Source organism: Lonchura striata, unplaced genomic scaffold (assembly GCF_046129695.1).
Source record: "Lonchura striata isolate bLonStr1 unplaced genomic scaffold, bLonStr1.mat Scaffold_85, whole genome shotgun sequence".
NCBI classification, from domain to species: Eukaryota; Metazoa; Chordata; class Aves; order Passeriformes; family Estrildidae; genus Lonchura; species Lonchura striata.
The window spans coordinates 1,956,343-1,983,240 of NW_027461188.1; the positions used below are offsets into that span (position 1 = coordinate 1,956,343).

The 26,898-nt window shown below is 54.0% G+C and overlaps 1 protein-coding gene across 1 annotated transcript in view; it reads left to right on the forward strand.

Moving 5' to 3' along the window:
- Positions 1 to 1,703: 1,703 nt before the first annotated feature.
- Positions 1,704 to 26,898, forward strand: part of LOC144248770 (uncharacterized) — a 261,668-nt gene continuing 236,473 nt past the window's right edge. Inside the window, 2 exon segments of the mRNA XM_077790763.1 lie at positions 1,704 to 1,755; positions 1,942 to 2,692. Of these exon segments, the coding sequence (XP_077646889.1) occupies positions 1,704 to 1,755; positions 1,942 to 2,692 (803 nt within the window).

Consider the following 26,898-nt stretch of genomic DNA (forward strand, 5'->3'; position numbering starts at 1 on the left):
TTTAATTGATAAAGACAAATCAGAAGTAAATTAGGGCCAAACCAAAACCAGAGACCCCTTGAGCATCCCCTGGACACTGGACAAAACAAACTCAGCAGAAATCAAATTTAACCCTCCATAAAATGCCTTGAGGAAGATTTGCTCTTCCCACAAGTCATTTCTGATGGAAACACAAATAAATCCCAAACATTAATAAACCAACAACAGAAGCAATTCTGTGGCAATTCCAAATTTCATCAGTTCCAACACAGCTCCAGCTCAGATGCTGGCAGGTTCAAAAAAAAAAAAAAAAAAAAAAAACACATGGAAATTTGTCCCAATACAGATTATTAAAGGAAAGGAGAGGTCTGTGTAGCTATCACAAAGGTGACAGGGACCAAGAAAATAATGCTTCTTCCCCCAAAGCCCGTGAATTCAGGAGTTATTTGGGAATTTAGCTACTTGAGCTGGGCTTCTTGTAGGATTTAAGTAGCCTTGTGTTCCTCACTTTGAGGTGAATGATCCTTGTCAGTCTTGCTGGTATCATTTGGTCCCTTTCCTCCAGTGATTTTAACAGACTTTTCAGAGAAGGACAACAAAATATTTTCTTTACAATGGCCACCCACAAAAGCAATTTTCCTCATAAGTTCTCCCTAAAGTCACTCAGAGGAAACTGCATCCAAGTTTCCCAGAGTTCCTCCAGAAAGAGCCACAAACTCCTCAGAGGATAGAACCAGGCTGTTGTCAAAAGCACTTGGGGTCAGCCAACAGTGCCCTGAACTCACTGTGCAAAATAATGTTGCAATCTGGATAATAAAATTGTTAGAGAGATGCCTCTGCCCCAATTAAGGTGCTCACAAGACCAAATCCAAAGTGGATTTTATCGAACAGTAAATGTGAGGTAGAGAGAGATGGAAAGAAAAAGAGGAGGGAGCAAGGGAGTAACAAGACAGAAATCTCCCCTGGGGCAGGGCAAGTGTGACATTGTCCCCTGTGTGCGTGGCCTTCCCAGGGTGGGGGTTTTACACCTGAGCCAGTTTGGGTAAGGGGGGTGGTGTTCACCCCCCACCCCGAGCAGGGATTGCCTCACTGTTTCAGGTTACAGTGTCAGATGTAACCAAAAGTGTTTTCAGTCACCATCTCCATAAACTGTTATCAACAGGTGGGGCAGTGTTCTTTATCTCTTCCATGGCTCAGCCCTGATAACGCCCTGCAGGGGCCATCTTCTCTTAATGGGCCATTGAGTGTCACTGCAGGACTGATAAAATTACATCATCCCATTGTGGGATGCTCCGCCCAGGGGGAGGAACCAAGCTTTCCTAACTGGATATAATCTCACCATTTGCAACACCACGACCACCCTGCCTACTGCATTCCCACAGGACAAGAGCTCCATAAGCACCACTGGACCTTCAGAGGAAGACCAGACCCTTCTACAGGATCACTGCTTTGACAGAATCACGTTCATCACTCCAGCCGGACTTCAGCCACCATTTCATCAGACAGCTACCACCACCCTGTGCAACGGGGTGTCAGGGTATATCCTGACTCTGTCAGATTAAGGCAGTGTTTCTCTATTATTACCTTGATCTTAATTTTCTTACTCAATTGTGATTCTGGCTTAGACTCTCTCCCTGTTTTGCTTTGAAACAGTACAAAACTCACTGTGCTCATCCCTTGTTTTCCTCCCAAAACAGGATTTCCCATCCCAAAACCTTCACGAAATGGAGAAGGAGGCTGCAAGGAAGAGGAAGGAGACCTGGGACACCGAGGCGGGTGAGGAGGAAGTCAGTGCCCCTTTCCCCCTCTCTCCTGCTCCATCTCCCAGCCCAGCCTGGCCCCCGGCTGCAGGACAGCCCCGCTGCCGGTGCCATCCTGCCAGGGACACACTGGGGGGATCTCCTTGCCCTTCCCTCTGGCACAGAGGCAAATCCCATCCTCTCCTTGTCCTTCCTCCCGCAGATGAGGTGCTAAGGGTGGAGAGCAGAGAGGACAAATCCCCATGGCAGAACCTTGTGGAAGACGCTGTTTTGAGTGGCTCCATGGTGCAGGAACCCAATGGGAGCTGCACGAGGAGGGGCTGCAAATGCAGATCGAGGGGATCTGAGGAGGAAAGATGCGCTCTGGTCCAGGAAGGTGGACAGAGCTTCAGCCAGAGCTCAGGGCTGGTGGTCCCTGAGCAGCTTCATGATGAGGAGAAGCCCCATAAGTGCTCAGAGTGTGGGAAGAGCTTCAGGTCAAACTCCAACCTGATCCAGCACCAGAGGATCCACACTGGGGAGAAGCCCTACGAGTGTGAGGAATGTGGGAAGAGCTTTTTGTCAAATTCCAACATGATCCAGCACAAGAGGATTCACACTGGGGAGAGGCCCTATGAGTGTAGGGAATGTGCGGAGAGCTTCAGGCGGATCTCCCACCTGAGCAGCCACAAGAGGATCCACACTGGGGAAAGGCCCTATGAGTGTAGGGAGTGTGGGAAGAGCTTCAGGCAGTGTGGTGCCCTGATTGTCCACCAGAAGATCCACACTGGGGAGCGACCCTACGAGTGTTCCAAGTGTGGGAAGGGGTTTCAGACTCGCTCCTATCTCCTCTTGCACTATCGAGCTCATACAAATGAGAGGCCCTTTTGCTGCCCCAACTGCGGGAAAGGATTCAAGCACAACTCCAACCTTGTCACCCACCGGCACATCCACACCGGGGAGAGGCCCTACGAGTGTCCTTGGTGTGGGAAGAGCTTCTCATACCGCTCATTCTTTACCCGGCACCAACGGAGGCACCAGTAAGGGAAGCCCTGCGAGTACCCCAACTGCAGGAAGAGCTTCGTGCTTTGCTCCAGTTCCCTCCCCCACTGCAGGACCCACATTGGGCACAGGTCTGGTGACCCACATTCCCTGTGATCAATGTTGGGAACACACCTGACTGGTTATCCTTTTGGTTTGGCCCTAATTTTCCTCTGATTCATCTGTATTCTTCAAACACAGCCAAAACAGGGTTAAATTAAAGAAACTGATCAAAAATATCTGAAGTGTCACCATTTCACAGGAGTTTTAGGGGGAATTTAGGATTTAGGGATGCATTCTGTGTGGAGTGCCCCTGTTGCTGAGAGGCAGGAGTTTGATCTCACCCTTCTTGTGTTGCCAATAATTCCTCCCTTGACCCAAACCCAAACGCCACCCCTGGGATACCCTATACAAATCCCATGGCTCTGCCTTTTCCCTGTCTTTTGGTGATAAGAAATGGATTTTGGAGTTTTGTGAAACCAAGATACATCTCATTTGTTCCTGCCGCCGGCAGCTGCACTCACCCTGGACACCATGAACTCAACTTCTGGAGGATTTGTGGGTTCTGGGATGATTTTGGGCAGTGTTCTCCATCTCTTTGCATTTCAAAAGCCAAGAGGGATGAATTTGTCACCACAAAAACACTCAACCCCACTGAAAATAACTGGATTTTAAACTATAAAGGCACAATCCCACCTCAAATTGCTTGTTCCCCCTCAAAAAACCTCAATCCCACAAAGCTCACTCGATTCCACAGCTGACCGGGTGGGATGGGGTTGGGAGGAGATTGGGAGAATTGTGATCCCAGTTTGGAGTGGAGAGATTGGGATTGTGTGGGGCTGGGTGGCTGGGATGTATCTGATAGTGAATAAAACTTTCAGAGTTAATGATGTTTGTCCCATTCATTTTCAGTCAATTGTGTTTGCAGAGTGGCTCCTTCTCAGCTGTTTAAATTCCTATAAAAATCCTTTTTTAAAAATAATCTACCCCAAACAATCCAAAAACCAATATCCATATAAAACCACCCATCTGCAATTATATTTCTTAAAACTATTTAAATTTTTTTAGAGTGTTTAAGGGTGCTATTAAAGTTTAATTGTTTGGTTAAATTGTATGAGACATTATAGTGGTGTTTGGTTTCGTGTTTAGTATATTTGTAGTATGAATTGTTTTATAAGGTGTGTTCGAGTGCATGTTTAGATTGGTCGGTGCTGCGAGAGGCGCTGGGCTCTGCCTGGCAACTGATGAGTCAGAGCCGTCCCGGGCGCTGATTGGCTGAAAATCGCCAGGCGGGACCAGCGCCGAGTTCCTGCCTGGGAACTGAATCGTCATCAACGCCGCGCGCTCTGATTGGCCAGGATCTGCTTCGGGGCGGGGCCGGGAGGAACTGGGGACCCCCAGGAGCCCCCCGGGTTTGGGGGTTTCCATCCCCCCTCGGCCCCCGGGGCGGCCTTGGGGCCACCCCAACACCCCAAAATGGGGAGGGTCCCCGGAGCCGCTTGGAAGCCCCAAAAATGGGCTGGAAGCGGCAGGAGCCGCCCCAAGAAGGGATTGAAGGGTCCGGTCCGGGAATGGCTCCGATCCGGATTGGGGCGGGCTGGGATTGAGGGAGGGTCCGGTCAGCGGCTGCGGAGGGGCTGGGATTGGGGAGGGGTCCGGGATTGAGGGGATGGGTCCACTCCGGGACTGGGGCAGGATCGCTCCCTGGGGGTGGGCTCCATTATTGAGTCAGGGCCTCTCCCCTTCCCGATCCCAATCCCATTACCATTTCTGTTCCCGTTCCCGGGCCAGTTCCCGATCCTGATCCCATTCCCGTTCCTGTTCTCGATCCCAATCCCACCGCTGTTTCCAGGGAATGGCTCCTATCCCAACCCCGACCCCAAACCCGGGGGGTCAAACACTGGGGTCAAACACCCCAAATCCCAACACTGGGAGGGGGGAGGTCAAACAGCCCCAAACCCAAACTCTGGGATGTCAACCTCCCCCCTGCCCCAAACCCCCCAAATCCCAGATCCTGGGGTGTCAAACACTCCCCAGTTCCCAAAAGATGGTGTTAAATCCTCTTGACCCGAAATATTTGGGGTGTCCAACACCCCCAATTCCCAAAGTCTGGGGTCAAATACCCCAAATCCCAAATCCTGATGTGTCAAACACCCCCAGCCCCCAAAGTTTGCGGTTAAAACCCCCAAGACCCGACTCCTGGGGTTTGAAATATCTGGGTTGTCCAACCCTCCTCCTCGTCAAAGTTTGGGGTCAAACCCCTCAATTCCCAAACTTTGGGATCAATCCCCCCCAATCCCAAACCCTGGGGTGTCAAATCCCCCTGATCTCCCCCACTTTGAGGTTAAATCCCCCAAAATCAGTTGGTCAACCCCCCAAGTTTCCAAATTTTTGGGTCTAAACCCCCAAACCCCAAATCCTGGGGGTTGAAACACCTGGTTTGCCAACCACCCTGACCCAAACATTTGGGGATGAAACCCCCTGATTCCCAAATCTTGGGAAAAAAAAAAAACAAGATCCCAAACCCTGGGGTGTCAAGCTCCCCCAGTTCCCAAAGTTTGGGATCAAAAACTCCCAAACCCCGAGGTGTCAAACCCCCCTAAACCCCAAATTTTAGGATCAATCCTCCCAGTCCCCAAAGTTTGGGGTCATGACCCCCCCCCCCCCCCCCCCACAAATGTGGGGCCTGTGGGACCGAGGAACCATTGTGACACCACAGGGCCTCAGGGAACCATGGAGACCATTATGACTCTTTGGGGTGTCATGGGACCAAGGGACCATTGTGATATGGCGAGACCCCAGGGAGCCAAAGGTCCATTGTGACATTACAAGGCCTCATGGAATCATGGAGACACCATTAAGAGACTGCACAACCTCATGGAACCAAGGGGCCATTGTGCCTCTGTGGGGCACCATGGAACCAAGGATTCCATTGTGACACTGAGGGGACTCATGGGATCATGGAAACCATTGGGACACTATGAGGCCCCATGGAATAAGGAAAGCATTGTGACACTGTGAGGCCTCACAGCACCAGTGAGACCATTGTGACCCTGGGGGTCCCCACAGAACCAAGAGGACCATGGTGACATTGTGGGGCCTCGTGAAACCAAGAGGCCTTTGTGACACTGCAGGGCTGCAGGGAACCAAAGGTCCATTGTGACACTGCAGGGCCTCGTGTCATCAGTGTTCCATTGTGACCCTGTGGAGCCAAAGGAGACCATTGTGACACTGCAAACCCCCAGAGTCCAAAGGTCCATTGTGACATTGTGGCCTCATGGAACAGAGGAGTCCCGTGACACTGTGGGGCCTGGGGAACCAGGGAGACCACTGGGACACTGTGGGGCCCCAAGGAACCAAGGGAACACGGAACAGGTCTGGCTGGTTTGGCCTCCAGGGGCTGCCTGACAGCTTGGCACCTGCAGGGTCTCTTCTCATCTGCTGTTGAAGCACTGGGGCTCGGGGCTTTCTTTCCTATGGAAAAGAACTCTCCTTCTCCTCCAGGTGTCCATGGCCAGAATTCAGATTTCATCTCTATTTCCTTATATCCAGGGATTGTTCCCATGGACATATTGCCAGGAAAAATCAGGCTGGCAGTCATTTCTTAAGGGTCACTGCTTACCTGTCCACAAAAGACTAGGGAAGGCTCCATGCTTTCCCTCCTATGGGGAAGAACTGTGCTGCTTCTCCAGGTGCCCATGGGCAAAATTTGGATTCTGTCTCCAAAATTCCCTATATCCAGAGACTGCCCCCAGACAAAATCTGCCATTCCTGCCAAGTCTGGCTGGCCTTGGCCTAATGAGGCTCTCACCTGACTTCCTATGCACTAGGGCTCTATGCTTTCCTTCCTATGGAAAAGAACTGTCCCTCTCCTGCAGGTGGTCATGGCCAGAATTGGAATTTCACCTCCAAGTGCAGATTGTGACAGACTGGAGGTGATTGTTGGCTGGAAACATTTCATGTGTGAGGGAGGAAAGGGCAGGTCCAGCCTTGCCCTGCCCTGGAACCCCAGCCCTGCCCTGCCCTGGAACCCCAATCCTCCCAGAGCCTCTATCCCAGCCCAGCAGTGTCTGCCAGTCCCTGGCACAGCACAGGCAATGCTGCACAGCCACCTCTGGAGCCCCAGCCCAGCTCCTGAGTGACCAAATGACCCCAAGTCCCACCTGGGGGAAGGGCCCAGGAAGACCAAGGGGTATTTAAGGCTGACCACAAGGCAAGCACACATCTTGACCTTATCTCCTCTTGGAATTTCCATCTGAACACTGCTGGAATCCAGGAGTTGGTAGATGAGTGTGTGCTTCTCTCTCTGTATCTTATTTTTCTCTCTTTCTGTATCTACTTCTTCTATTTTGGTACTCTTGCAAATATCGATTAACTTAAAATTGAACAGGCTTAGAGTTTGTGAAGTTGAATGGGCCAAGTTAATGCTTTGAGAAGTTTTGTTGTTGTTGTTGTTGTTGATTGAATGCTATATTAAAACGTTTGCCAAAGTTTCTCTGATTTTCTAAATTTCCCAGTAAAAGCTGGTTTGTTGTTTAGAGCTCCTGAGAAACTCTTGATAATATTGCTCCAGTACATCCAAATCAGAGGACACAGATTATTGTCATTCCTTTTAAATGTCTCCATGAGAGAGTTAAATGTCTCCTTGGTGCCACAGGGTCACACTGGCCCCTTGTTTCCATGGGGCCCTGCAGTGTCACACTGGTGGTGTCATATTGGATCCTTGGTTCCAGGAGGCCCAGATGTGTCACGCTGGCCTCTTGTTTCCATGGGGCTCCATAGTGTCACAATGGTCCCTTGCTTCCATGAGGCCTTGCAGGGTCACAGGGGTCTCCTTGGTGCCACAGGATCACAATGGGCCCTTGGTTCCATGGGCACTCACAGTGTCAGAAGGGTCACCTTGGCTCCATGGGGCCCTGCAGAGCCCCTTGATTCAACGAGGCCTCAAAGTGTCAGAATGGCCTCCAGGATTCCAATGGGACCCACAATGCCACAATGGACCTTTGGTTCCGTGGGGTCCCACACTGTTCCATGAATCCTTAGTTCCATGGGGCCCTGTAGCTCCTTGGTTCCATGGTGCCACTCAGTGTGACAGCTGCCCCTTGGCCTGCCAACACTCCATAGCGTCACAATGGCCCCTGGGTTCAATGGGGCCTTGTGGTGTCACAATGGTTCAGTGAGGCCTTTAGTGTCACAAGAGTGTCCCTGATTCCATGAGTGTTGGAACCCTGGATGCTGAGAATGTTCAACTTGCTGTGCTGAAAGGCACAGACTTGCAAGAGAACACTGCATTGACCTGAGGCTGTGGAGAAGGCTTCCAAAATTGATTAATAGCACTGGGGTTACAGGTGCATAGTTGGTTAGAGGTGTAAAGTACCACAGGGTGGAAAACTTAAAGAGTTTGTGGTTTTGGAACATAGTAATAAATATGAAGCAAGATGGAGGTTTTAGGGTGGAGACAGGGTCTTCTTATTTATCTTCTTCTTACCTTCTTCATGGGTTTGGGTGATAATTTGTGATTGGACAGAAAATTCTGCATTGCTGGCTTCGAGGGATCAATTATTGGGTAAAAATGGAAAACAATTTAGGTGTCATTCCTTGGTTGGATAATTTTAAAAGACCTCTTAACAAGAGATATTTGGTCATTTTGTGACTTGCTAATGAAATATTGCAGAATTCACAATTGTGAGGTTGAAACACTGATGAGAAACAAGAAGCACCTGAGTCTGAACATGAACTATCATCTCAAGTACCTTTAATCCTGACCAGGACACAGGTAGAAAAAACAAGCAGAGCACCCACACCTAAGGCCTGGCAGTGTGACAACAGACCATTGGTGTCACTGAGCCCCACAGTGTCACAATGGTCCCCTTGGCCCCACGAGGCTCTGAAGTGCCACAGAGGCCCTTTGGTTTCACAAGGCCTCAAAATGTAGGAATGGTCTCCATGGTTCCATGAGGCCCTGCTGGGTCACAATGGACCTTTGGTCCCAGGATGCCCCAGAGTGACACAATGGTGACACAATGGTGACACAATGGTTCCATTGGACCCTTCATCCCATGGAGACCCACAGTGTTCACTGCAGTCCCCTTGGTTCCATGAGGCCCTGCCATGCTCTAATGGACCCCTGGTTCCAGTGGGTCCCAAAGTGTCAGAACAGTCTCCATTGTTCCATGAGGCCCCACAAAGTCACTGTGGTCCCCTTGGTTCCACAGGGCCCCACAGTGTCACAATGGACTCTTGGCTCCATGAGGTGCCACGCTGTGTCACAATGGCTCATCGTTCCATGAGGCCACACAGTTTAACAATGGTCCCTTGGTTCCACGAGGCCTCGCTGTGTCACAATGGACTTGGGGTTCCATGAGCTTTCCTACTGCCAAAAACAGTCTCCCTGGTTCCACAGTGTCACCATGGTCCCTTTGTTCCATGAGGTTCCATGGCAGAACCTTGGTTCCATGGCCACCTTGGTTCCGTGTGACCTTGCAGTGTCACAATGGACCTGTGGTTCCATGAGGCCTTGCTGTGTCAGGATGGCCCCTTGGTTCCAAGAGGTTTCTCAGGGTCACAATGGTCTCCTTGGATCCGTGGTGTCACAATGGGCCATTGGTTCAATGTGGCCCCAGGGTGCCAAAATGGATTTTGGTTCCATGGGGTTCCGCTGTGTCACCATGGACCCTTTGTTCCATGAGTTTGCACAGAGTCACAGCTGACTCCTGGGTTCTGTGAGGCCCCATGGTCACCAAATCTCTGAAATATAAGAACAAGACTCCTTAACACTAATTTGCTATTTAAGAGGGGATCATTTATTCAGGCCTTGGGTCTAGTGAGGGCTAACTCCTAATCTTATGTGTACATGTAACTCTACTAGTGTGCTGCTTAGACAGAGTCACTAAATGTTATTGCAATTTACCCATTTCCATAAAACCCACCCGAAGTTCTCAGGGTCAGTCCTTGCTTTTTCTATCACTGCATTCTTGAGCCAGATGTCTTCTACACTTCCAACTGTCCTTGCTGGAAAAGCAGCTCCTGCATGCCTTGTTCCTGTGTTAAAAGGTCCCAGCACGGTAAAAATGGAATTAACCCTTTTGGTATCAGCCCAAGGCTTTGTGTGGCCAGGCAGGGGCAGCAGGAGGCAGAGCTGCCAGCAAAGGAAGGGCCAGCGAGGTGGGGCAGCCGGGGGTGACGACAGCCTGCAGGGACAGAGGCACAGGGCAGGGACACCGTGGGACAGCCTGGGCTGCAGAGGGCTCAGGGATGTGCAGCAGCTGCAAGGCCCTGACAGAGCCAACCTGTGCAGCCCTTTGGCCATGGCTGCTGGCCCTGGGCCTGAGGCCACCAGGGGACAAGTGACCCTTGCAGCCCTGGGGCCTCAGTGCCTCCTTGTCCCTGCTCAGCAGCCTGGCAGGGGCCGCCCCATGGTCCTGCCCTTGGCACTGCACATCCCCACATGCCAGTGCCCATCCCGGGAAGAGCCCTGAGCAATGAGGGAGGGACAGGATCTGCCTTGCCAGGGGCTGGGGCTCAGGCCTGGGCCCTTTGCATTCCTGAAACACATCCAGGTTTGCTCAGCACCAGAGACACCTTTCCCTTGCTTGTCCCCAGCTGTCATCACTGCCTCCAGTGTTCTGCTCTGACTGGAACCTGGGGACACTTTCTCAGTCGTTTCCCTCAGTGGGACCCATTAAAACTTCAAGAAACTTTGGAGTTTTAATTAACTTTGAGTTCTTGAGAAGTTTTTTGAAGACACTCTCAGGGACTGAGTCTGATGTAAACAACACCAAAGCCCTGAGAGGGTCATTAAAGTTTTCCTATTCCAGTTGTGGAGAAAGATTTCAAAGTGCTTGTAAGAAATACACATTCCCGTTTTAAAGCGTGTAATTTATTACATTTCTCTTTAGATCAGAGGCTATTCAGCATTCTGTGATTGATATTGAGCCAGGGTCTCCCCTCAGGAGCTCTGGCCTGCTCAGAGAAGCTGTGCCCTGAGCTCTGGCCCAGCGTGGATAACCTTGCTCCACTTTGCCCCAGCCCATCCTGTCTGTCCTCACTCACCTGGGACCTGCTGTGCTCGCAGAGCTGGCTGCACCCAGCCTAAGAGGGGCTTTCCCTTTTTCTATGTTTGGAGCAATCTAAAACTCCTGAGTTTCCCCATGAAAACAGACACCCTCCTCAGGTGTGTGCCAGCCCAAGGTGCCACCAAAACCATCCAGTCCGGGCCTGGGCCAGCTGTGAGGGTGGATCATCAGCCCCAGCTGCACTGGGCACTGCAAGGGGCTGTGGCCATGGGCACTGCACTGACCCCACTGCTGGGTTTGGCTGCCATGGCAGCCCTGAGAAATTAAACTGTCCTTGGAAACACTGGGGAGGACTGGGACACATTGGGGAACACTGGGAATGCTGTTGGAGACACTGGGACATACTGGGAGTGATGCTGTGGGGGACTGGGACAGCCTGGGAACATGAGGAATGCTGAAGGGGGAATCTGGGTGGACGGTATGGACTGTGGGGGTACACTGGGACACAGTGGGACATACTGGGAGTGAAACTGGGAGTGAAACTGGGGGATACTGGGACAAACCAGGGACATTGTGGGGAAGACTGGGCAACACTGGGGCATACTGAGAATGACATTAGGAGGAACTGGGAGGGCCTGGGAATGAACTCAAGTGTATTGGGAGGGACTGGGCTGTACTGGGAGGGATTGGAGGGGCACTGGGGCTGTACTGGGAATGGGCTGTTCCCACCCCCGCCACCTCCCATTGGCCGAGACGCCCGCCCATCACAGCTTCCAACCAATCAGCGCATGGGATCATTGCTTTGGGGGCGGTGCCTGGGGTCAGCGCCATCTCTACTTTTGCCTACATCTCCCATCATGCCCCGCAGCCCAGTAGAGCCCCATTGGGGCCGAGCCTACAACGCCCGTCATGCCCCGCGCTCCACAGAACCCCCGATATCGACCACCATCTGTCCCGTAAGCGTCCCCCGAGACCCTCCGGGATCCCCAGGTGCTTCTCAGCGCCCATTCGGGACCCCCCAAAATCGTCCTCGGATCCCCTAAATGCTCCCAGCCCCACAGATGCTCGGCACAGCCACTTCTGGGAATTCCTCTCCTCTCATCCCCCGCGGCCCCAGTGCCCCTCAGAACACAGTGCTGCGCCTAAAATTCCTGCCGCGCCCTGCGCCCTAAGGAACCCGGTTAAATCTCCCCAAGCTCCCCCGAGTGCTCCAGAGCCTCCGAGCACCTCAAGTCGCGGCTCGGATGCAAAAGTGTCTCCCGAGGCCTTCCCGGACACCCAACGTCGCGTCCGAGCCACTTCCGGGACTACAGCTCCCATCATGCACCGCAGCGCACGGCAGCGCTGTTCCAGCCGTGACTTCATCTCCCGTCATGCACCGCGCCCCACCGAGAGTCGCTGTAGCGGCTTCTAGAACTCCCGTGATGCTCCGCGGCCCCGTTACACCGCATTGTACCCGCGCATACAACTCCCATCATCCCCCGCGCCCCAGCGAGCCCCGCCCGAGCCCCCCGAGTGCTCCCCCGGACCCCGAAGGGCCCCAAGTTCCCCTCGCTGACCTCCAGGGCCCCGGACCCCCGAGTGCTCCCCCGGACCCCGAACTGCCCCTCAGGATCCCTGAGTGCCCCTCCAAGCGCCCGCCCGGCTCCCCCAGGGGCCCCCAGACCCTCAAGTTCTCTCTGAATTCCCTCCCCAGACACAAAACTGCCCCAAATGTGCCCCAGAAATGTCTCCGTGGGCCCCAAAGTGGCCGCTTTTACCCTGCCTGTGAAAATGGTAAAAAATGATGACAAAAATAATAAAAATAAAGGAAATTAGAAAAAAGAGGGCAAAATCCATAGCCAATAGTGGTCAATGAATTAATGAAGGGCATTGTGTTACTTAGAACCAATGACCAATAAGTTTTTGGTTGCAAAAAATATACAGATATTTTTTTATACAAGCATTAAAATGAAATAATAAAATATTTAATAATATTTTTATGCATAAGCAAAATAAAATTTTAATTGTTATTAAGCTAAAATTAATTCATTTAATTAATTTACTTAAGATTTAACTAAATTTTATTTATGAAGAAAAATGCATAATTTTAAAAAACGTTTTTGGGATGTCAGCCCCAGGTGGGCAATATCTGGGGGTAAGGAGTATGTGATAAATGGATGTAATTCATGCTGAATAAGTTGTCCTAGATTGCAAGGCAAGATGTGTTCAATTGCAATCTACTAGAGCTTGGTTCACTGCATTGTTTATTTTATCTTTTAATTTTCATCCCTTTTTCTTCCCTAATAAAGAACTGTTATTCCTGCTCCCATTTATTTTCCTGAGAGCCCCCCTTGACTTCAAATTTATAGCAATTCAGAGGGAGGGAGTCTACATTTTTTTTTCACCATTTCAGGAGGGAAGCACTGACCGAGGGAATTCCAGTGAAGTAAAGGCAGCCTCAACCTCCCATGACCGAGCTGCCGAGTATGATCTGTCAGATCCCTTGAAAGTACCTATACCATGTATGCCTAGGAAAGAAATAATAACCAGGGCTAGAGGGCCCCTGTCTCTAGCCAGGGAGAGGCACGGGAAAACCGGATCTTTTGGTCAGTGTGGATCCGATGGCCTGGCATATCAGAGCCACAGAAATATGAAGCCTGAGCTGATACTGGTGTGCAGTGTACCCTAATGCCATTGGGACATGTGGGGGCAGAACCTGTTTCCATTGCCGGGGTGACGGGGGGATCACAGCAACTGACCCTGGTGGGAGCCAAGGTGAGCCTGGCTGGGAAGGAGCAGCAGAAACATCCATTGTGACCGGCCCAGAGGCCCCGTGTGTTCTGGGCATAGACTTCCTCCAGAACGGATGTTACAGAGACCCAAAGGGACTCAGGTGGGCTTTTGGCAGAGCTGCTGCAGAGGCAGAGGACATTAAGCAGTTGAACACCTTGCCTGGAGTGTCAGAGAACCCATCTGCAGTAGGACTCCTGAGGGTGGAAGAGCAACAAGTGCCAATTGCCACCTCGACACTGCACAGCTGGCAGTATTGAACGAATCGGGATGCCGTGATCCCCATCCACAGAATGATCCGTGAGCTGGAGAGCGAAGGGTCAGTAAGGCCCACTCACCCTTCCACAGCCCCATCTGGCCTGTGCACATGTCTGATGGAGAATGGAGATTGACTGTGGACTATTGTGGCTTGAATGAAGTGACTCCACCGCTCAGCGCTGCTGTGCTGGACATGCTGGAACTCCAGCACGAGCTGGAGTCCAAGGCAGCAAAGTGGTACACCACTGCTGACATTGCTAACGTGTTTTTCTCCATTCCTCTGGCAGCAGAATGCAGGCCTTAGTTTGCTTTCACCTGGAGGAGCGTGCCGTACTCCTGGAAACTACTGCCCCGGGGTGGAAACACAGCCCCACCATCTGCCATGGGCTGATCCAGGCTGCACTGGAAAAGGGTGAGGCTCCAGAACACCTGCAGTACATCAATGGCATCATTGTGTGGGGGAACACGGCAATGGAAGTGTTTGAGAAAGGAGAGAGGATCGTCCAGATTCTGCTGGAAGCTGGCTTTGCCATCAAGAAGAGCAAAGTCAAGGGTCCTGCCCGAGAGATCCAGTTTCTGGGGTAAAGTGGCAAGATGGATGGCATCAAATTCCCACTGAGGTCATGAACAAGATCACCAGGATGTCTATACCCACCACCAAGAAGGAAACACAAGCTTTCTTAGGTGCCATACACTTTTGGAGAATGCAAATTCCTGAGTACAGTCAAACTGTGAGCCCTCTCTACCTGGTCACCCACAAAAAGACCGATTTCCACTGGGGCCCTGAGCAGCAGCAAGCCTTTGCCCAGATCAAGCAGGAGATCGCTTATGCTGTAGCCCTTGGCCCAGTCAGGACGGGACCAGAGGTGAGGAATGTGCTCTACTCTGCAGCCAGGAACAATGGCTTGTCCTGGAGCCTTTGGCAGAAGGTGCCTGGGGAGACTTGAGGCCGACCACTGGATTCTGGATCCAAAGCTAGAGAGGGTCTGAAGCCAAGTACGCTCCCATAGAGAAGGGAATCTTGGCTGCCTTTGAAGGAGTTCAAGCCGCCTCAGAGGTCACTGGCACGGAAGCACAACTCCTCCTGGCACCCCGACTGCCAGTGCTGGGGTGGATGCTCAAAGGAAAGGTTCCCTCTACCCACCATGCCACCAGTGCTACATGGAACAAGTGGATTGCTCTCATCACACAGTATGCCCGTATTGGAAACCTGGATCGCCCTGGGATTTTGGAAATAATTACAGACTGGACAGAAAGTGAAAACTTTGGTCTCACTAACAAAGAGGAGCAGGTACAAGTGACAAGGGCTGAAGAAGCTCCATCATACAACCAACTGCCAGCAGAGGAAACTCGCTACGCTCTTTTCACTGACGGTTCCTGTTGCATCTTAGGGATGAACCGGAAGTGGAAAGCAGCCGTATGGAGCCCCACGCGCCAAGTTGCACAAGCTACCGAAGGAGAAGGTGGATCGAGCCAACTCGCTGAGCTCAAGGCCGTTCAGCTGGCTCTGGATATTGCTGAAAGGGAGAAGTGGCCAAAGCTCTACCTTTATACTGATTCATGGATGGTAGCCAATGCTCTGTGGGGCTGGCTGGGAAGGTGGAGGAAGGCCAACTGGCAACATAGAGGAAAGTCAATCTTGGCTGCTGATATATGGAAAGACATTGCCTCTCGGGTGGAGAAACTAATGGTGAAAGTCCGTCATGTAGATGCCCATGTCCCCAAAAGTCGGGCTAATGAGGAGCACCGAAACAACGAGCAGGTAGATCAGGCAGCAAAAATAGAGGTGTCAAAGATAGACTTAGATTGGCACCATAAGGGGGAGTTGTTCCTGGCTTGATGGGCTCATGATGCCTCAGGCCATCAGGGCAGAGATGCCACCTACAAGTGGTCACGAGACCAAGGGGTGGATCTAACCATGGACGATATTTCTCAGGATATCCATGACTGTGAGAACTGTGCTGCCATCAAACAGGCCAAGCAGGTAAAGGCCCTCTGGTATGGTGAGCGGTGGTCCAAGTACAAGTATGGGGAGGCCTGGCAGATTGACTATATCACACTGCCCCAGACACGCCAAGGCAAGCGCTACGTGCTGACCATGGTGGAAGCCACCACTGGATGGCTGGAGACTTTCCCTGTACCTCATGCCACTGCCCGGAACACCATCTTAGGCTTGGAAAAGCAAGTCCTGTGGAGACACGGCACCCCTGAGAGAATTGAGTCTGACAACGGCACCCATTTCAAGAACAGCCTTATCAACACCTGGGCCAGAGAACATGGTATTAAATGGATATATCATATTCCCTATCATGCTCCAGCTGCCGGCAAAGTTGAACGGTGCAACGGACTCCTTAAGACTACCCTAAAGGCACTTGGTGGGGGAACATTTAGAAACTGGGAAATTAACCTGGCAAAAGCAACCTGGATGGTCAACACCCGAGGGTCTGTCAATCGAGCTGGCCCTGCTCAGTCAGAACCCTTACACGCAGTAGATGGAGATAAGGTCCCTGTAGTACATATGAAAGGTATTTTAGGGAAAACTGTTTGGATTAATCCCACCTCAGGCAAAGACACACCCATCCGTGGGATTGTTTTTGCTCAAGGACCTGGTTACACTTGGTGGGTAATGCAGAAAGACGGGGAAACTGGTTGTGTACCACAGGGAAACCTGGTCTTAAGTGAGAACTGGGTGTAAGATTTCATTGTGATGCAGATGGAAATAGAATAAGGGGTGGATAATGTCCTGATTTGCAAGATAAGCATGTATTCTATTGCCATCTGTTGGAGGTTGGGCAGTTTTCTTATCTCTTCCAAGAACAATGTCTCCCTTGGGGGAGATATCTTCTGTTCATGGACCATTAAATGACTCACTGCATGACTGGTAAAGTTACATCATCCCATTGTGAGATGCTCCACCCAGAGGGAGGAGCCAAGGCTCCCTACATGCATACAATTTTTTTGGCCATCACAACAGCCTCTTTGCTGGATTCCCAGAGCAGCAGCTTCTTCCCTGCTGGATTCCCAGAGGAAGACCAGGCCCATCCACTCCAGCACCAGACCTCAGAGAAAACTAAACCCTTCTACAGATCCCCGCTCCAGCAGCATTTCATCTGCCACTCTAGGAGGAGCAGCCATCATTTAACTGGACTATTACCAGTACCCTGACTCCTCAGCGTGTCAGGTTTCTGACTCTATCAGTAGTTTTGTTTGTACAAATTATTTTTTTTTTGTAGTTTTTTTCCTAGTAAAGAATTGTTAATCCCATTCCCATATCTTTGCCTGAGAGCCTTTTAATTTTGAAATTGTGGTAATTCGGAAGCAAGGAGGTTTACCTTTTCAATTTCATGGGAGGCTTCTGCCTTCCTTCACAGACTCCTGTCTTTTCAAACCAAGACAGGTCTGGTCGGGAACAGCCTGGTTTGGGTGCCGTGAGTGCAGGCAGGAGTTGGGGCAGGTGAAGAGGCAGTGAGCAGCTTGTGTTTGTAGAGGGCCTGGGGCTGCACCTCTGAACCTCCACCTGGAAACGCACTTGGGGGAATAGGAGCTACAGCTGGAGTGCCTGTCCTGAAAGGACATGAAGGCCTTCAGCCTTGCCAGCGTTTCTTAAGGGTGTGTTGGTGTTGAGCAGAAAAGCTGCACATTTGGGGAAATGCCTTTGGAGGACAGGGGCTTGCTTCTCAAGTAAAGTGCTTTCCAGAGAGCTCCCAGTGAAGCAGATCCAAGTGTCCCCCTTTGGCCAGGCAGTGTGGTGGAGAGTCTTGGCTGATCTTGGTGTGTGCCAGGCCTCAGAAAAGGCTTGGAAGGTTTGCCTCCCAAGTGCCCTGCTCACTGGCTCTCCCTGTGCATCTTGGAGAGCACAAGGGAGGCATTTCTGGCAGCTGGACATCAGCAGGCCTTCCAATGGGGGCGTGTTGTGGAGCGAGCCCAGCTGAGGTACCCTGAGAGGAGCCCAGGGCTCCTTGCTCCTCTCTGCTGGCCTGTGAGCGTCTGTCTGCTCTCGGGATGGCCCTGGCTGTGTCAGGGCTGCTGCCTGGACACGAGACAGCCGGTCCTGTCCCGCTGGGTCCCAGCAGTGCCTGGCAGCTGTCCTGCATCCACGTCCGGATGCTGGCCAAGAGAGGCCCTGGGAGCTGAGGCAGCTGATTTGAAGCTTTTGCAGGTGCCAACAGGTCAAGGCCAACAGTGTTCCCTCAGGATACAGCATTCCTGAGGGGCTTCCCCAGAGCTGCCTGATGCCACCCACTCCTTGTGGCAGTAGTTGCTTTCCTGTGGAAGGTTCTACCTTCCCCAAGAGCACAGAGGGAGCTGGAGAAAGAGCTTGCCAGGCTGCTCTCCATCCTTTACCAGGAGCCCTGGGTGAAAGGAGTAGTCCCAGCTGAGCGCAGATGTGCCAATGGAAGAGCCATGCCAATGGAAGGCTCGGTGGGAAGGATGATCCAGGATCCATAGGCCTGGCAGCCTGAGCTTGCTGCCGGGGAAGGCCTTGGAGCAGATCGTCCTGAGTGCCATCCCACGGCACGTGCAGGGAACCAGGGCATCTGTGGGAAGGTGGGAAAGGGACAGGGACAAGGACAGGGACACCTGGGGGTCCTGGCGGGATGTTGAGGGCTTCTGTGCGGTGTTTGCAGGGTGTTGGTGTTGGAGGTGTGTTGGGGAAGGAGTTGTCTGGGAGGTGAGAGGTCTAGGTTGGAATTTGGGTCCATTTGAAGGCAGCATCTGTGGTTTGGCACAGCTTTGCTAATGGGGCGCAGAAAGAATGTCTGTGACTGTTTCTGTTCATGGTCCTGATTCTGCTGCAGGGAACAAGAGGGGAGAGCTGTACTCTATTGGCCACTTAGATCTCTACACCGGGGCAGGGGTAACCATTTTGCCATCTACTCATTGTTGCCAGCAGTTGCTCCAGGTGTTCCTGCCAACAGCCCCTGCAGGCAGGAGCACAGCCCCCAGTGCCCCTGGGCTTTGGCTCCCTCTGGCACAGAAGCCCCCGGGGGCACAGGTCTCTGGGGCAGGAGACGGCACCAGCCCTGCAAGGGCTCAGGGGGTGGCAGGTCTGCTTGGGCAGGGACTGCCTCACCTGCTGGTGCCAGCGCTCCCCGGGCCCCAGGGCTCAGAGCAGCATTCCTGCCCTGGCCCACAGTTCCTTGTCCATGTCACACTCGCGGGTTTGGGATGACCATGAGCCGGGACGTGTCCCGAGGAGGCCGTGCCAGCTTCTATGGAAGGCCCTGTGCCCTTCCCAGCGCGGCTGCGTCGGCAGCCCTGGGGGCTCCTTCTGCTGCCCTGAGCCCGCAGAGCAGGGCAGCGTTTGCTGATGGTCTGAGCCGTTCCTAAAGATCCTGTTGGGCTGTCTCAGACACTTGAGACCAGGGATTCCTTCCAACCTGGACCACTTTGGGTGGGCAGGGGGCAGCCCCAGTGCAGGGGCAGTATTTCCAAGGGCCCTTTGTGACACATGCAGCATGGAATGGAGCCCGGTGTCCAAGGGCCCTTGCTGACACGGTGCAGCATGGAATGGAGCTGGGTTTCCAAGGGCCCTTTGTGACACATGCTGGCATAGGAGCTGGAAGTGGCAAGAGCACGCCACAGTGCTCGGAGCAGGTGACGGGACAGGACGGGACAGAGCGGTGCTGTGAGGAGCCCCCGCACAGCGCGCTCGTTCCTGCCCTACCCAGAGCTTTCCTGAGGCATTGTTCCTGCAGCTGACCTCGAGGCCAGACCACAGGACTCGTTGACCTGTGGCCTTCTGAGGCTTCAATTCTGCAGGTGCCCTCGAGGGCAGAGCATGGAACTTGATACCCCAGAGTTTTCCAAGTTATCTCTCCTGAGGGTAGCCAGAAATCCGGTCAGTGACATGGGGCAGGGAGCCCTGAGAGTGCCCAAGCTGACCTGGATGGAAGAGGAAGAAGGCAGCCCTGGAGCTGCCCCAGCCACAAGAGACTGAAGAGGTGGTGCTGTTCCATCCAGCACAGGAGGGTGAGTGGCAGAGCCAGGCCGCAGGGCTGGTGCCTTCAGCCAGCATGGCCCCATCCCACCCCATCCCGTCCCATACCATCCCATCCCGTCCCGTCCCGTCCCATCCCGTCCCGTCCCGTCCCGTCCCGTCCCGTCCCGTCCCGTCCCGTCCCCTCCCCTGGGACCGTGCCCATGGACAGGATGGAATAGGGGCCGGGCAGACACCCCACAGCCGTGCTCCGTGCCCTGGGCCTTCGCGGGGCTGTCCCTGCCTGGGCAGTGCAGGGCTGGGCTGTGTTCTCCGGCCTCTCCCGCAGCCCCTCAGCTCGGGCTGCACTCGCTCTTTGCCAGGTGCAGCCGTGCAGCGCACACGAGAGCAGGAACGCACCCGTGGCCGCTTCCGCAGAACAGCGCAGGTACCTGCAGCCATCCCCACCTGGGCTGGGCCTGCTGGCACTGCTCAGCCCAGCAGCACGCCTGCAGCACTCCATGGCTTCTTGCCCTTCTCCTACAGCTTGTTTGCAAATTCATGAAGAGAATTCGGCAGGAAGAGACCAGCGCCATGGGCCCTGGGCTCAGAGCATACTCAGAACTCCTTGGACATGAGACCAGTGCCACCCTGCTGGATTTGCTTGTGCAGAGGGGTGTTTCCAGAGCAGAGCAAGTAGGCAGCTGTGGCCAGGCTTCAATTCCCCCATGAGTCACATGGCTTCCCAAGCCACAGTGCTGGCCCCTGTGAGCCTTTGAGGCCATCGCAGTACGGTGGGAAGGGAAGCACTTCTTTGGGGACCCTGGGAACACTGCTCCCTCTGGCAGCTTTCCAAGTCTCCCTGTGCCTTCTCCAGGTGCCCGCCATGGTGAGGTACATCCACCAGTGGCTCATGGCCAATGATTCTGCTGAGCACGGGCTGGACAATGCCCTGCTGTATCTCACAGAAGCGCAGCCAAATGACGCAGTAATGACACTCCTGCAAGTGGCCCCATCCTGTGACAGGTACGGGGCTCACCTGCCCAGAGGGCTCAGGGCTCACCCCAACCCATCGCCCTGTCCAGCCTGTGCCAGGTGTCTGACCCACAGAGAGTCCCAGGGCCCTCTGACTGCTCCCTTTCCCAGCCCTGGCACGTCAGCCCCCGAGCCTGCTGCCATTCTCCCTCGCTGCCCCACAGGGGCCTGTCCCCACAGGGCTGGGCTGCCTGGCTGCTGCTGGAGAGGAGCAGTGGGCAAAGGCAGAGCCATCGGTCATCCTGGGCCCCTAGAGATGCCCAGGCCACGGTGCTGTGTCTGAGATCCCCTGAGACAGAGCTCTAACCCTGCAGAGCTGCCATGGCCATGTGGAAGAGCATCATGTGCATGCCACGGACTGCAGAGCTGGCACAGCAGATACTCCTGGATGTGCTGGGGAGCTGGCCAGAGCACAGCACGTGCACCTCCGATGGGGACAAAATGGGTGTCATTACCCTGGCTGTGAGTTTCTGCCTTTGCTGGCCCCAAGGCCACCTCTCCAGCAGCTCTCCATCCTCCCTCCCCCAGGGCATCTCCCTGCCTCAGGCGCTGGGCTGAAACCTGGCCTCGGGGCAGCTGCAGGGCCACCAGGCCCAGTGCTCCCCCTGTGTCTCTCTGGGCCTCTCCCTGCCGTGCTCGGGCCCTGCCACACGAACACCTCAGCACTGAGTGCTGTCTCAGGGGGCTTTGTCCTTTGCAGGCAACTGTGGTGATATGGAAGATCCTCCAGGAGCGCTGTGTCCCAGATATAGTGGTGGAGCATTTCCTGCAGTTATTTGTACCTCTGCTCTTCCAAGTGTTCTTCAGCACCAAGGAGATGCCAGAGGTGGGTGATACCTTCTGGAATGGATGGCAGGAAGAACCCAGCCTTGCCACCAGCCCCAACAGGTGCTCCATTCCAGTCCTTTTGTCCCTGCCACACGGCCAGGGCAGGAGCCAGTGTTCCCAGTGTGACACGGGCTTTGCTCTGCACTCAGGTTTGCAGTGAGGACCCTGAAGTCCCTGCTGTGCCAAATGGACTATGAGGATGTGGTGTTGTCAATGGAACGCAGGCGTGGCTGGGACACGCTGCTCTGTGCTGACACCCACCATTATGCCGTGGGTCTGCTGGTCAGGTGAGACCCCCTTCTCCCCATTGCTCCCGGCATTTGTGCTCTGTGTCTGGGGTATCCCACTCAGTCCCCGTGGCTGTGGGCCAGAGGCACGAGGGATGGCCAAGCAGACTGGGAAAGGCTGGGAGAGGAGGCTGCCCAGTAGCAGCCACATCTCAAAGGGCCCAGGTCCCCCTGCAGGGTGGGGGGTAAAGACAAGAACTGCATCAGTCTGTCCTGGGAGGGGCTTCCCCCCCGGGTCAGGGTCTTAGTTTCGTAGGAGCAGGCCCTCAGCCAGGTAATCATTATCACTGACTCCATATATTTCAGAAGTCTGATCAATAATAATCTTTATTAAGAAACCCATTGTTCTTATAGATAGTTATGATATAGGTTGATTTTAATTGCTTTTCTTGTCTAAACAGTATCACCATTAGTTAATTAAGAAAGTACCCTTTGGTAGACAAATCTCTGTAACATATTCCACATATTCACAATACCAGGTGCAGCATGTTAAGACAAGAATGTTTTTTCATTCTTTCCTTTGATCTTCTCAGGCTTTCTCAGGCGATGCCTGGGAAGGTTGTCTGTTTCTCTCTGAGGCCAGAGAGCTGCTGCCACATCTTAGTGCCATTTTCCGTCTTCCAGGGAGATTGCAATGAATCCACCCCCTTGTGCAAAAGCATCTCAGGCTGTCTCCTTGAGTTTCTCAGCAAAGAGATGCCATACTGGAACTTCCCTGCCCTGGCATTCCTTGTGGAGGTGAGTCTGAAGGCCGGCGCTCCCTCCCAGCTCTCTGCCCTCTCGTAGCCGCAGCTGCCTGGGACGGTGCCCACGCCCTGTGCTGCTGCCTGGTCCCCGCCCTGTGCGGTTCTGGGCTCCTGCCGGCCGGGTCCCCTGTCACTGCCCTGTGCCTTTCAGGTCCTGCATTGCCTGGACTTGAGCGCATGCAGTGACAGCATCATGGATCTCTTGTCGAGGCACTTGCTGAGTGAGCGCACAGAGATGCGCCGCCAGGTTCTGAGGGCCCTCCTCTTGCTCAGGGATAATCCCTCGCTGGTAAGGAGGGGCAGCAGCTGAAGCCGTGCAGGCAGCGTGGAGCTGGGGAACGCAGTCACTGGAACTTGGCTGGGCTTCAGGCACTGGGGCAGCCGCTCCCAGCTCTCCTGCCTCCCACTTCAGCTGCCCGAGTGCTGCGGGACAGGCCTTTGGCCTCTGGGCCTTGTGGCAGCAGGGTGGCCTTTCACACACCTTTGCTCCGCACAGGCCAAAAGAATGTGGAGCCTGACCGAAAGCCTCGGAGAGCTCCTGCAGGAAAATGACAGTGATGTGGTCAGGATGGCCATTGTTCTAGTTAGTGATTTGTTCCTGGATAATGACGCCCCAATACCCAGCCTCATCACCCTGCAGCTGGCTAAGGTGCTCCTGCCACTCTTTGAACACGTAAGGCTCTGTGCCCTCAGCCACGGCCACTGGCTGCTGCCCAGACACTTGGTGCCCTGTGGAGATGCAGGCCTGCGCCAAGGTGGGCCAGAATCAGCTGATGCCAAGGTCTTGTTTCCTTCCTGTTCCACAGGATGATAGCCACGTGCAGTGGATCTCCATGTTTGTCTTTTGAACCTTGCTGTCTGCTATAGCAGAAGAAAAAAAGCCCCTGATGACACAAGTGTGTCAGAGCCTGCTGCCACTCTCCTTCCACTGCCATGATGAGAATCAGAGTGTGGCAGAGGTGAGGACTCGCAGGCTGCTGCTGTTCCCCTGGGAGGGGGCTCGGCTGCCTTCTGCCCTGGCGCCTTGCGGGCTGCAGCCTCCTCCTGGCCCTGGCACAGGGATGCTGATCCTGGGCCCTGGGCTGTTGGGCCATTTCCGTATCTCTATTGCTCTCCAGGCTTCTCAGGAAACCCTGCTCTGTGTGGCCAAATTCCTGAACAGGAGAGATCTTGAAAAATCTGTAAAGAAGGAGAAACTGTGGACTTTCATTGAGATCCTGGTAAGGAGGAGCCGGGAATCTGCAGCCCCAGCCTGGAGCAGCCCCTGAGCGCGGTGCTCGGTGTGCGGGCTGGCAGCTGTGCCCCTGCCCGCTGCTGCAGCCCGAGGCCGCGCGGGCTCTGCTCCAGGCTGTGATGTCAGTGTCACATCAGAGACATGTCAGTGTGACACCACAGAGATGACCATGTGACATCACAGAGAGCTTCATGGTATCATAGAGATGTCAGTGTCACATCACAGAGAGCTGTGTGAAATCACAGAGATGTCTCTGTGACATCACAGGAGCTTGCATGACATCACAGAGATGTAAGTGTGACATCACAGACAGCTGCCTGTGTGACATCACAGAGATGTCAGTGTGACATCACAGGAAGTTGTATGATATCACAGAAATGTTTGTGGGACATCACAGAGGGCTTTGAGACATCACATAGCTGTCACCATGACATCACAAACAGCTATGTGACCTCACAGTTTCAGTGTGACATAACAGAGAGGCTGAAGGCCTGTCCCAAAGCACTGGGGCAGGTGAGGCAGGAGAGCTGGGAGCAGCTGCCTCAGCTCCTTAAGCCCTGCCAGCCCATGGGGCTGCTTTGCCCAGTGCAGCTTCAGCCACTGCCCCCTTCTCACCATCCAAGGATCCTTAGTGAGCACTGCGAGACCTCAGTCAGGCTCCACATTCTTTTGGCCTGGCGGAACAAAAGTGTGTGAAAGGCCACCCTGCTGCCACAAGGCCTGTCCCGCAGCACTCGGGCAGCTGAAGTGGGAGGCAGGAGAGCTGGGAGCGGCTGCCCCAGTGCCTGAAGCCCAGCCAAGTTCCAGTGACTGCGTTCCCCAGCTCCACGCTGCCTGCACGGCTTCAGCTGCTGCCCCTCCTTACCAGCGAGGGATTATCCCTGAGCAAGAGGAGGGCCCTCAGAACCTGGCGGCGCATCTCTGTGCGCTCACTCAGCAAGTGCCTCGACAAGAGATCCATGATGCTGTCACTGCATGCGCTCAAGTCCAGGCAATGCAGGACCTGAAAGGCACAGGGCAGTGACAGGGGACCCGGCCGGCAGGAGCCCAGAACCGCACAGGGCGGGGACCAGGCAGCAGCACAGGGCGTGGGCACCGTCCCAGGCAGCTGCGGCTACGAGAGGGCAGAGAGCCGGGAGGCAGCGCCGGCCTTCAGACTCACCTCCACAAGGAATGCCAGGGCAGGGAAGTTCCAGTATGGCATCTCTTTGCGGAGCAACTCAAGGAGACAGCCCGAGATGCTTTTGCACAAGCAGATGGATTCATTGCAATCTCCCTGGAAGGGGGGAAATGGCCCTAAGATGTGGCAGCAGCTCTCTGGCCTGAGAAAGTCTGAGAAGATCAGAGGAAAGAATGAAAAAACATTCTTATCTTAACATGCTGCACCTGGTATTGTGAACATGTGGAATATGTTACGGAGATTTGTCTACCAAAGGGTGCTTTCCTAATTAACTAATGGTGATAGTGTTTAGACTAGAAAACCAATTCAATCAACCTAGATCATAACTATCTATAAGAACAATGGGTTTCCTAATAAAGATTATTATTGATCAGACTTCTGCAATACATGGAGTCAGTGATAATGATTACCTGGCTGAGGGCCTGCTCCTTCGACACTAAGACCCTGAGCCGGGGGGGGAAGCCCCTCCCAGGACAGACTGATGCAGTTCTTGTCTTTACCCCCCACCCTGCAGGGGGACCTGGGCCCTTTGAGATGTGGCTGCTACTGGGCAGCCTCCTCTCCCAGCCTTTCCCAGTCTGCTTGGCCATCCCTCGTGCCTCTGGCCCAGAGCCACAGGGACTGAGTGGAATACCCCAGACACAGAGCACAAATGCCAGGAGCAATGGGGAGAAGGGGTCTCACCTGGCCAGCAGACCCACGGCATAATGGTGGGTGTCAGCACAGAGCAGCATGTCCCAGCCACGCTTGCATTCCATTGACACCACCACATCCTCATAGTCCATTCGGCACAGCAGGGACTTCAGGGTCCTCACTGCAAACCTGAGTGCAGAGCAAAGCCCGTGTCACACTGGGAACACTGGCTCCTGCCCTGGCCGTGTGGCAGGGACAGAAGGACTGGTATGGAGCACCTGTTGGGGCTGGTGGCAAGGCCGTGTTCTTCCTGGCATCCATTCCAGAAGGTATCAACCACCTCTGGCATCTCTTTGGTGCTGAAGAACACTTGGAAGAGCAGATGCAGAAATAACTGTGGGAAATGCTCCATCACTATATCTGGGACACAGGGCTCCTGGAGAATCTTCCACATCACCACAGTTTCCTGCAAAGGACAAAGCCCCCCCAATACAGGGCTCAGTGCCGAAGTGTCCGTGTGACAGGGTCTGAGCGTGGCAGGGAGAGGCCCAGAGAGCCACAGGGGGAGCAGCGGGCCTGGTGGCCCTGCAGCTGTCCCTAGGCCAGCTTTCAGCCCAGTGCCTGAGGCAGGGAGATGCAGTGGGGAAAGGAGGATGGAGAGCTGCTGGACAGGTGGCCTTGGGGCCAGCAAAGGCCACTGGCAGAAACTCACAGCCAGGACAAAGACACCCGTTTTATCCCCATCGGAGGTGCACGTGCTGTGCTCTGGCCAGCTCCCCAGCACATCCAGGAGTATCTGCTGTGCCAGCTCTGCAGTCCAGGGTGAGCACATGATGCTCTTCCACATGGCCATGGCAGCTCTGCGGGGTTAGAGCTCTGTCTCAGGGGATCTCAGACACAGCACCGTGGCCTGGGCATCTCTAGGGGTCCGGGCTGACCGCCGGCTCTGCCTTTGTCCACTGCCCCTCTCCAGCAGCAGCCAGGCAGCCCAGCCCTGTGGGGACAGGCCCCTGTGGGGCAGCGAGGGAGAATGGCAGCAGGCTTGGGGCTGACACGCCAGGGCTGGGAAAGGGAGAAGCCAGAGGGCCCTGGGACTCTCTGTTGGTCAGACACCTGGCACAGGCTGGACAGGGCGATGGGTTGGGGTGAGCCCTGAGCCCTCTGGGCAGGTGGGCCCCATACCTGTCACAGGATGGGGCCACACGCAGGAGTGTCTTTACTGCGTCATTTG